Source organism: Schistocerca americana, chromosome X (genome assembly GCF_021461395.2).
Source record: "Schistocerca americana isolate TAMUIC-IGC-003095 chromosome X, iqSchAmer2.1, whole genome shotgun sequence".
Lineage (NCBI taxonomy): Eukaryota > Metazoa > Arthropoda > Insecta > Orthoptera > Acrididae > Schistocerca > Schistocerca americana.
Genome location: NC_060130.1, coordinates 291,576,549 through 291,588,720, shown reverse-complemented (window position 1 = coordinate 291,588,720; position 12,172 = coordinate 291,576,549). Strand labels below are relative to the sequence as shown.

Genomic DNA, 12,172 nt, shown 5'->3' with positions numbered 1-12,172 from the left:
ATTTTTTCTCGAAGCGAAGAAACACAATCAGTCTTAACTTTCCATCATCATTTGTCGTACCCATCCTTTCTAGACGATCCAAATCAAAGTGTTATTCCTTTCACATCTTTTCTTAGATGAAATGTATGGTTTCCTCGGTAGATCTCTTAAGCTGAGAAAACATACACGTCAGACGTCATTATAAAACTTCTAAACGAAAACTTTCTCCTAAAATGCATGTCACTAATTAATTAAATTATATTTGTATTGTGTTCTCATTATTGCCCAGTTTCGGTTGTGAAGCCAGTTTCACATGCTTTAACCCATCGGAATCGGAATAGCTGGATTAGAAATGACGCACACATCAAATTTTACACCGACGAAACGTAAGGGGCTGGTTGCGCTTCACACTTAAATCGTGAAACCCGTCATATCTAGAACATCGGTGATGTAGTGTACCACATCTGAGTAGGACGACGTACTGGATTATGAATAAAGGCATCTTGTCGCCAAATACCGTTGAGCCTGTGCGCTAAAAGGAGGATAATTGTTTATGGTACCCATCCACAGACTATCTGTTTATTGTATGAGCTACGATACCAGCTTCAGAAACTATTATAAACTTAGAACAAAACTTTTGGATATTTAATACCAGTCCCCAGAACTACTACTTAAAATGACTGCTAGCTTGCAGGCATTTGTTATTCCGCATGTTGCGTTGCATTTACTAGAAATAGGCTTAATTTTATTGGCGTTAAACTGATTAATAATAATGATATGCTTTACCGTTTAAATGCTCTGAGTCTGTTCGGGTGAACGCGAAATTCATTTTAGTCCCTTAGAGCTTCTGATTTGCTCTCTTCAGATGTCTCTCAAAACCTGTGTTTCTAAGGGAAAAATGTATTATCTAAGTGGTGAGACAGATTTCTGAAGTTTTACGCGGTCTGCAGTCGGAACAACGCAGAGGCGAAGCTGGCAGCTATGAAGGAATAGGAGGTAATCAAGCTTCTTTGCAATCTCACTCGCAGGCGTCTCTCAAGTTCTACGAATAAATAGTACAAACCACTTTCTGAAAGTAACAGGCTTGTCGGATTTAATTAGCTCAGCGGCGAAGAGACGATTAAAAAAAAAATGTAGCCCTGTGGTAAAGAAATAGCACCCGCAGATTGTTACACACACACGCACACGCACACACACACACACACACACACACACACACACACACACACACACACACACACGCACATACACGTGATTTGCGCACGCACACTCACACAGAATCAATGCGATCCAAATAATTTTGTATGCTATTAGAACCACGTTTCGAGAAAAAATGAATTTTCAATTTACTCTGGAATTTGCGCCACAATGAAACCTACTGGCAAGCCAAAACTATATAGAGACTTCATATTGGAGCCCGGATCTTTCCCACTGTTCGTAAGAATGTTAACACGAAAGTAATCGAAAGGTAATAGTCTAGGTTAGACTGTCTGCCTAGCACATAGTTAAATTTGTCACGAGGCTTCCCAGCTCAAACAGCTGATATGAGGTCTCCACAGCCGAACACCATATCCGAGATTCTTCAAACATAGTCGTGGCTGGACAAAATATGACACTTCAACTTAACCACGTAGCAGCGGTGTGCAGAATGGGTACACGCTGAGCAGTACCCCGATTTTTCTGCGAAAATTGTGTTTCAATGATTCATAACACAGGCCCTGAAAATATTCGCCACTGGCTCGGCATCCAACACCGTGAAAACTGTCTAAGGCGCTCCAGTCATGGACTGTGCGGCTGATCCCGGCGGAGGTTCGAGTCCTCCCTCGGGCATGCGTGTGCGTGTTTGTCCTTAGGATAATTTAGGTTAAGTAGTGTGTAAGCTTAGGGACTGATGACCTTAGCAGTTAAGTCCTTTAAGATTTCACACACATTTGAACTTTTTTTTTTTAACTGTCGAGACGAGAGTACTCTGATACGTAGTAACGCGATCCGAAAGCAGTACCGCGAAGTAACTTCCAGATTGTTGTATTAAGCTACGACTGGTGAATGCTGCAACAGAGTACATACTGACAACAAGACAAGCTTCCTCTTAGGTATGGTAGAATTCGAACGTAAGTAGTTTGTTTGTTCATATGGCTCTGAGCACTATGGGACTCAACTGCTGAGGTCATTAGTCCCCTAGAACTTAGAACTAGTTAAACCTAACTAACCTAAGGACATCACACACATCCATGCCCGAGGCAGAATTCGAACCTGCGACCGTAGCGGTCTCGCGGTTCCAGACTGCAGCGCCTAGAACCGCTCCGGCGACTTCGGCCGGCTAGTTTGTTTGTTGACGAACGTTTTGAGACGTATAAAAATTTCTTTTTATTAATCTGAACGTACACCAAAAGATCGAAAGTGCCAGTCACATAAAGACAGAATGAAATAAAGAAATACAGCGCACAACGTGACTGGTTTGTTTATTTAACATGTGTGAATTCCGGAATGATATTCTTTGCTTATACAGAATGGAAAGTGACACTGAGAACAGTGACAGGAAAAGAACTGTAAGATGATATAAAGATAACGCTTACCGATAAAGAGTGACGAAAAAGAAGTCTAAGCTATACACTGAAAGACAATTTAATGAGACGTGACGTATAATAATTAGGTCGCAATATTCGTATTCACGAATATGTTAATAGGTTCCACAAAAAAAACCATAGGGGAGTAAGAAACCACGAGGAGGAACACGACATTAACGTTTTGTTAGGAGCACATGTGATCGGAATGTCGGAACGTGTTAAGAAAGCGCCAGTTGCAGAAAGCGCCGGCATACCGCAGTCTACATGAGGTTGGAGTAGAGAATCCAGAGCGAGATGAGCAGGATGATGAGGATGCAGTAGGTGGTGACGATGTGGTGAGTCTCTGCCTGCGGCATTGTGGAGCGTGGAGCTTGGAGCGAGCGGCGAGGAGCGTGGAGCGCGAGGCGCGGCTGTCCGGAGGATACTGCGCTGCCGCGAGCGTCTGCGACCGACACTCCCCCGCCGGACCTGCCACGGCTAAAAATGAATGAGCCCCTATTTGGCTGGTCGCCGGAACCCCGCTCGAAAATATGAGCTTGAGTAAATAGTGGCATCCCTTGAGCTGCACAGCCTCCGGCCTCTGGTAACAATGCAGGGAGTTAGCCCAGTTCAACAAAGAATGCACTCTGCCTCGATTGCTCAGTTTGGAATGAGTCGCTACGTTCGTATAGTCTACAGAAACGCAACCAACAATGAGTGGACCACTAGAGGATACAATAAGAGCAAGCCATTCACAACACGAGCGCCCCGGGCCATAAGTAGGCTCCACCACAAATTATGCCCTCGTAAGCAAAAAAATGGCTCTGAGCACTACGGGACTTAACTGCTGTGGTCATCAGTCCCCTAGAACTTAGAACTACTTAAACCTAACTAACCCAAGGACATCACACACATCCATGCCCGAGGCAGGATTCGAACCTGCGACCGTAGCGGTCGCGCGGTTCCAGACTGTAGCGCCTAGAACCGCTCGGCCACTCTAGCCGGCCCCCTCGGAAGCAGTTCTCCACATTTGAAACCGATTACAGCATTATCTACACTGCTGCTGCAAACACCTTCAAGACTGCGTTCAAAGAAAGTCAAACTGACTTGAAATATAGTACGAGGGCGTCATGAAAAATAATGACTCCAAATTTTTATTTTAAAGCTCTTTAAGCTTCTTAAATAAAACAAACATTATTAACATTCTAGTAGGTTGGTGCATAAGTTCGTAGCGTTTTTCCATAACACAACAGATACACATAATAGAGATTTTACTCATCAATAATACAGGGTGGTCCATTGATAGTGACCGGGCCAAATATCTCACGAAATAAGCATCGAACGAAAAAAACTACAACTAACGGAACTCGTCTAGCTTGAAGGGGGAAACCAGATGGCGCTATGGTTAGTCCGCTAGATGGCGCTGCCATAGGTCGAACGGATATCAACTGCGTTGTTTTTTTTAAATAGGAACCCCCATTTTTTATTACAGATTCGTGTAGTGCGTAAAGAGATATGAATGTTTTAGTTGGACCACTTTTTTCGCTTTGTGATAGTGACGTAAATGAACAGACAAATAAATTTTTTCAGTTTCACAAAAATGGGATGATTTATTCAAGAGAAAGAGCTTCACAAATTGAGTAACTCAATAACGTGTTGGTCCCCCTCTGCTCCTTATGCAAGCAGGTATTGGGTTTGGCATTGATTGATAGACTTGTTGGATGTCCTCTTGAGGGATATCGTGCCAAATTATGTCCAATTGACGTGTTAGATCAAAATGATATTTTCACTCAGCAGCGGAGTGTGCGCTGATATGAAACTTTCTGGCAGATTAAAGCTGTGTGCCAGACCGAGACTCGAACTCGGGACCTTTCCCATTCACGGGCAAGTGCTCTACCAACTGAGCGACCTAAGCAGGACTCACGCCCCGTCCTCACAGCTTTACTTCCGCCAGTACCTCGTCTCCTACCTTCCAAACTTTACAGAAGCTCTCCTGCGAACCATGCCGGACTAGCACTCCTGAAAGAAAGGATAATGCGGAAACATGTCTTAGCCACAGCCTAGGGGATGTTTCCAGAATGAGATTTTCACTCTTCAGCGGGGTGTGCGCTGATATGAAACTTTCTGGCAGAATAAAACTGTGAGCCGGACTCGGGACCTTTGCCTTTCGCGGGCAAGTCCTCTACCAACTTAGCTACCCAGCTAAACTACGAATCCCGTTTCTAAATGAGCCCCAATGTCCATATAAGACATGTCCAGAGACACCCCAGACAGAAGTGGGGTACCGACCTGACTGTTTGTCTTCGTGCTTGCCAAACCTTACCTTGCCCAGCAAGGTCACTGGGTCTCTCCGAAGTTGAGAACGTTTGGAGCATTATGGGCAGGATGCTACAACCAGCTCGGGATTTTGACTATCTAACGCGCCAGTAGGACAGAATTTGACACGATATGCTTCAGAAGGAAAATAACAAGTCAAGCAATCAATGCCAAACCCAATAACTGCTTGCATAAGGGCCAGAGGTGGACAAACGCATTACTGACTTGCTCAATTTATGAAGATCTTTCTCTTGAATAAATCGTCTAATTTTTCTGAGATTGTAATCATTTTTGTTTGACAGCACATGTACATCACATCTACTGATTTCTGTCCCATTCGGATAATTCCTTCTTGGTGCTTCCTTTTTTTTTTTTTTTTGTCTTATAGTGTATACTGTCCGACTCCTTACAGAGCAAACTGCTGACGAAACAAGCTGCTGTTCCTTGGATGTCTTCTGTATCCTTTACAGTCATACTTGGGAAGGTAGCCCGGCTGATGAACAATACTTAATTAATATCGAGTAAGGTGTGGTAAGACACTCGACTCACATTCGGGAGAACGGCGGTTCATATCCCCGTCAGGATATCCAAATTTAGATCTTACGTGATTTTCTTAAAACCCGTAAGCCAAATACTGGCATGGTTACTTCGAAGGGGCACACGCCGATCTCCTTCCCCATACTTTCATAAAACGAACTTGTGCTCCCTCTCTTAATGACCTGCTCGTCTATGGGAGCGAAACCCTAATCTTTCTTCCCTTCAAGAATCATGGATTGACGGACGATATCGAAAAAGTTCAAAAAAGGACAGCTGTATTATACCGATATAGGGGAAAGAGTACCACAGATACGATACGTGAGTTGGGTTAGCAATCATTAAAACAAAGGCGTTTTTCGTTGCAGCGGGATCTTCTCATGAAATTTCAACCACGAACTTCTCCTCCGAATGCGAAAATAATTTGTTGGCGCCCACCTACATACAGAGAAATGAGAGCTCGCACGGAAAGATTTATGTGTTCGTTCTTCCCGCGCGCAGTTCGAGAGCGGAACAGCAGAGAAACAGCTTGAAGGTCGTTCGATGAATACTCTAGCAGGCACTTAAATGTGAATTGCGGAGTAATCGAGTAGATGTAGATGTAGAACGTGGCATTTGTGAGATACCTTTTTCGTTGGTGAATTACGTTTCCCTAATATTCAGCTAATAAATCTCAATAAGGCATCTGCATTTCATACAACTAGCTTCAAATGATCATGCCACTTGAGGTCGTTCCGGACGTATGCTTGTAGATATTTTACGGTTGTTTCTGTTTCCAGTATAATCGAATAATGATGGGATATAATTTTATGTTCCAGGCGCTCATGTAGACGGTAGGTGCAACCTCATGAACTCTACTGCACTGTTTTAGTTTGACTATACTTTATTTTGTGGGCGTTAGACGGTCACCAGAGTATTGCACGGAAATGAAAAATAGCCTAAGGAAGTAGACTGATAATTGATGAAATAAACTTTCATTCAGTCAGTATGAGAGCACTACATAGATGCTCAATTACTTGGCACAAGCAAACTGGAAGAGAGTCGACATTCCCTTCGAGACAAGCTAGCTGCTACCGAAATTTTAAGCGTTATTGTTTATGATAGACTATTTGAGACACGTATTTCGTTTAAGTGTCAAGAAAATAAAATGAGTGATGTTGGAGCACTGAGATAGAAATCCTCCGTCGTCCATTACAATACGGAACGGAAAATAGTGAATCGAGGATTTTTACGGCATAATAATGTTTGTTTTACCTTTTATGAAGCAGAATATCATTAAAGTGTTTCAATAAGTCAACTATCGTCCGCCCCTGGTAGCTGAGTGGTCAGCGCGACAGAATGTCAATCCTAATGGGCCGGGTTCGATTCTCGGCTGGGTCGGAGATTTTCTCCGCTCAGGGACTTGGTGTTGTGCTGTCCTAATCATCATCATTTCTGCCCCATTGACGCGCAAGTCGCCGAAGTGGCGTCAAATCGAAAGACTTGCACCCAGTGAACGGTCTACGCGACGGGAGGTCCTAGTCACACAACATTTCCATTTCCAGTCAACAATCGTCCACGGACGACATGTGTGGGAGCACTATCGTAGTTCGCATTATCCTCCGATCTGCCCCGACAGAGGATGTGTATGCTTTGGACGTCAACAGCTCGAGAATATCGAAAGGACATTACATCAAATATCGACCATACTGTATCTGGAGAATGTACTGTGGGAAAGTGAATAATGTGAGATCCTCAGGCATGCACCGTATGGTTGCGTGCAGGTTATAGAATGTCCAGTCACATTAATGAGACCACCTGTCGAAAACCTGAATAATCTCCTTTTGTAGCGCGGTCCGCTGTGAGGCGTACAGGAAGAGAGTTAATGAGATTCTGGCATGCCCCGTATGGTGCGTTAAGATTATAGACTGTCCAGTCACATTAATGACATCACCTGTCAAAAACCTGAATAATCACCTTTTGTAGCACGGTCCGCTGCGAGACGTACAGGAAGAGAGTCAATGAGATTCTGGCATGCCCCGTATGGTGAGCGCAGATTATAGACTGTCCAGTTTCATTAATGAGACCACCAGTCAAAAACCTGAATAATCACCTTTTGTAGCGCGGTCCGCTGTGAGCTGTACAGGGAGAGAGTCAATGAGATTCTGGCATGCCCCGTATGGTGCGCGCAGATTATAGACTGTCCAGTCTCATTAATGAGACCACCTGTCATAAACCTGAATAATCACCTTTTGTAGTGCGGTCCGCTGTGAGACGTACAGGAAGATCTGGCATGCCCCGTATTTTGCATGCAGCTTATAGACTGTCCAGTCACATTAATGAGACCACCTGTCAAAAACCTGAATAATCACCTTTTGTAGCATGGTCCACTGTGAGACGTACAGGAAGAGTGTCAGTGAGATTCTGGCATGCCCCGTATGGTGCGCGCAGATTATAGACTGTCCAGTCACATTAATAAGACCACATGTCACAAACCTGAATAATCACCTTTTGTAGTGCGGTCCGCTGTGAGACGTACAGGAAGATCTGGCATGCCCCGTATTGTGCGCGCAGATTATAGACTGTCCAGTCTCATTAATGAGACCACCTGTCATAAACCTGAATAATCACCTTTTGTAGTGCGGTCCGCTGTGAGACGTACAGGAAGATCTGGCATGCCCCGTATTTTGCATGCAGCTTATAGACTGTCCAGTCACATTAATGAGACCACCTGTCAAAAACCTGAATAATCACCTTTTGTAGCATGGTCCACTGTGAGACGTACAGGAAGAGTGTCAGTGAGATTCTGGCATGCCCCGTATGGTGCGCGCAGATTATAGACTGTCCAGTCACATTAATAAGACCACATGTCACAAACCTGAATAATCACCTTTTGTAGTGCGGTCCGCTGTGAGACGTACAGGAAGATCTGGCATGCCCCGTATTGTGCGTGCAGCTTATAGACTGTCCAGTCACATTAATGAGACCACCTGTCATAAACCTGAATAATCACCTTTTGTAGTTCAGTCCGCTGTAAGACGTATAGGAAGAGAGTCAATGAGATTCTGGAAAGTACCGACAGGGATGTGGTCCATGCAAACTCCTGTGCCATGGCCAGCTGCACTAGGTTTCACGTTTGAGGATCCATGGCTCGTACAACCCCATCGAGGTGGTCCCATAAATTATCGATAGTGTTTAAATCGGCGGAGGTTGGTGGCCAGGGGAGTACAACAAACACCTCCTGGTGCTCTTTGAACCACCCACGTACATTACGAACTGTGTGACACATTGCATTGTCCTGCTGGTAGATCCCATCATGCTGAGGAAAATCAAACTGCAAGTAGGGGTAGACATGGTACCCAAGGATAGGTGCATACTTGTGTTGCTTTATTGTACCTTCCAGAATGGCCTGGACCCTTCCGACGACTGTTGTAGGGTGGTTGCCTCCAGACGTTTCACACCATACACGCCAATGGATATAAAACGCGATTCATTCGAAGAGGCCCCCAGTCGCGATTCGGTAGACGCCCAGTTGCAGTACTGGCGCCAAAATTCCAGCCTTCGTCCCCGATGAAGAGCAGTCAGCATGGTTTCAGGAACAAGGAGCCTGCTGCTGAATCCCATATGCAACGGTGTTACCTGAGAAGTCGTTGAGGAGGAACTGTTGGTAGTCTCTTGGCTTATCTGGGTGGTCATCTGTTCAACATTTGTATGTCTGCTCGTCCGTACTCATCTCCACAGCCATTGTTCAACAATGGCATCTATGGCCCGTGGTGCTCCACAGTGGCCTCGGCGCCGGTTTTGGATAGCGACATTTTGCCATGCACGGCATACTTTAACCACGGAGACACGCGAACAGCTTACAGACTTAGCCGTTTCGGAAAAGCTTGCACCCTTGGCCCGAAAGCCAACGGTGAGGCCCTTTGGACTTATGATAAATCTCTCCGTTTCCGCAGAACGACGACGACTGCACCGTATTCCGTGCCCCCCCCCCCCCCCCCCCCCGCCCCGCCCCGCCTCCCCTTCCGATGTGCTTTATACAAGGTGTTTTCGTAAAAGCGTGCAAAAATTTAACAGGACATAGAGGACGGTCCACTGAACGATTTTAGGTAGGGAACCTGGGTTCGGCCGGCCGGGTGGCCGAGCGGTTCTAGGCGCTACAGTCTGAAACCGCGCAACCGCTACGGTTGCAGGTTCGAATCCTGCCTTCGGGTATGGACGTATGTGCTGTCCTTAGGTTAGTTAGGTTTAAGTAGTTCTAAGTTATAGGGGTCTGATGACCTCAGAAGTTCAGTCCTATAGTGCTCAGAGCCATTTCAACCATTTTTGAACCTGGGGTCGAAGAAGCCAGCTTAAGGAGATAATAGGGATAAAAACGCATGACTGTGTGCTTTTTTATTTAGCATTAGTTACAGTTAACTGCAAATACTCTCATTGATACAATGAGCGTATCATATGTACTGTATCTTACAAAACGTGCTGAAACTGACGGCCATCAACCTCAATGCAAGCATGATATCGGCGAACAAGATTTGACGCACCCTGACAAATATCCCTGGTGTATTTCGAATCGCATCACAGACAGCCACAATTCTATCAACTGTTTCCATCTCCGTATCCACTAGGGTCTCACACACAATTGACTTTAGATATCCCCATAGGAAATAATCAAGGAGATTCAGGTCAGGTGACCTCGCAGGCCATGGAATAGGACCACGCCTTCCAATCCAGCGACCAGGAAATTCAGCAATGAAATGGTTGCGGACATCCACACTGAAGTGGGGCGGTGCACCGCCATGTTGTATCCGCATCCTCTCACGAACAGTCAAGAGTACGTTCCCCAACAACTCACGGAGAACTCTTTGCACGAACCTCTAGCACAGCTGGCAATTCAGTCGGCGGCCTACTGCATCATGACTTCCTAATAATCAGGCTGGTCCTCCTTGTTTCCTTGCAGGAAATAATGAATGTACATGTAAATAAACAGCACACTACGCGTAAACTTCTTCGCATGTTAGTTGTAAATAAGCTGGAAAACAGTAATGCTAGACAAAGCGGTAGACAAGTTTACTTCAGTATTTCCTTGAGCCTGCTTCTCCGACCCCAAGTTCCCTACTCAAATTGTTCGGTGGAGCACTTTTTACGTCTTGTAACATTTTTGAGCGCTCGTACGGAAACACCCTATAAAATCTCCACTACTAGTGCTCCCATCTGCCGTCTGCGAATGGTTATTGTACGTCGATGTCGAACATAAGCGATGGTCACATTAATGTGACTGGACCTTTTATATGTAGTGTCAGATGTAAATGAAACGGAAAGGTAAGTGAGTCGAGGCCTGTGACTGCATTGCAGCATTATACTTTACCTTACATGAACTACCATCCTCGTACAATATAAAATACAATTGTATGCACTACATTTTGCAATTATAATTGCTGGCTAAGATGAGCAGAATAATTAATGTTAATCCATATTGCATTATCCTTGTCCGTATTCCAGACACCCAGGACTCCAGACTTTTTCTTTTGCCAGACCTACTCATGAGACTATTTGGTAGCTTTCATTCAACTCACACGATATTCTAGGAACTAGATTTGTGTCTTCGATGATGGAAACTGTAGAAGTCTCTCTGTAGCTACGTCAATGTCTGTGATAATTTGAATATCAGCATGGATACGAGTGAATGAACTGAACTTTGTACAACAGTAAAAAACGTAAACATAAACTCTGTTCACGGGCCCTGGCGAACCCCTCGGTAGCTTCCGACCGCCGTGTCATCCTCTGCCAATGAAGTCATTAAATGTAGTGTGGAGGGTCATGGGGACAGCACAACGGTCTCCTAGCCGTCATCATTTTTCGAGATCTGGAGCCGCTAGTATTATAGTTTAGATAAATGATAAAACACAAATAATTAGCATTATAGAACTGTACACGTTATCTGACTTTGAGAAGACAGTATGATGTGAAACTTCCATCTGGCATGCATTAAAGGAGAGCTTGGATTTCATCCTTGGAATTGTGCCTTCATGCAGTTTGTAAGTGAATTCACAAAGGAATCAATACTAGAATCAAGAATAATCTTCACAAAGATTTAAAGTCACTTATGTTGGTCCAGAAAGATGTCTATTATTTAGGAACACACATTTTCAATAACGTGCCAGAGTCCATGAAAAGTTAACTAATGTTCAGGTTAACAAGAGCTTAAAGCTGTTTTTGATGTCCAGCACCTCCTAATACATTGATGAAATTATCATCAGAACAAAATGATTTGTTTATGGTCCTAATAATATCAAATAATGCGATTATTACATAAATCTGACTTCCGTACAATTTTAGGGTACTCATGTGAACGTTATAAATAAGTCTTGTAAAATGAGTGTTATATTCTATGGATGTCTGGCTACAATAACCTAGGAATTATCGTATGCACCTCAGTGTACCGAACATTTACATGTTTCGTGACAAGTTCGTAAGTACATTTCAAATATTTACGATAAATTTTAAATGTTTACGTAATTTTTTGCTTATTCTATATCTATGAGGGCCATTTCACGTGGGATCTGTGGAAGATACATTAGCATATCTGTTGTTACTTGTAATTATTTATTGTGTATCCTTGTTTTCTGGCATGTTCTACACCCCGGAGGATCTCCTCACTACGGATCTATTGGAACGAGAAGTACATCTAATCTAATCTAAAACATCGAAACTGGTTTTTGGAGGGACATATTGCCGACCAATTATATTCCACAAAGTTTCAATGGGTGACATTTCAAAGAAACGTAGATCAAACTGCATCGTGGGCGGGACGATATTAA

At 44.1% G+C, this 12,172-nt stretch overlaps 1 protein-coding gene across 1 annotated transcript in view; it reads right to left on the bottom strand.

The window, feature by feature from the left end:
• LOC124555966 (nose resistant to fluoxetine protein 6-like) overlaps positions 1–12,172 on the bottom strand; it is a 408,440-nt gene that overhangs the window by 301,778 nt on the left and 94,490 nt on the right. Inside the window, exon 3 of the mRNA XM_047130013.1 lies at positions 2,801–3,023. Coding sequence (XP_046985969.1) covers positions 2,801–3,023 — 223 coding nt within the window. The remainder of the gene's footprint in view (positions 1–2,800; positions 3,024–12,172) is intronic.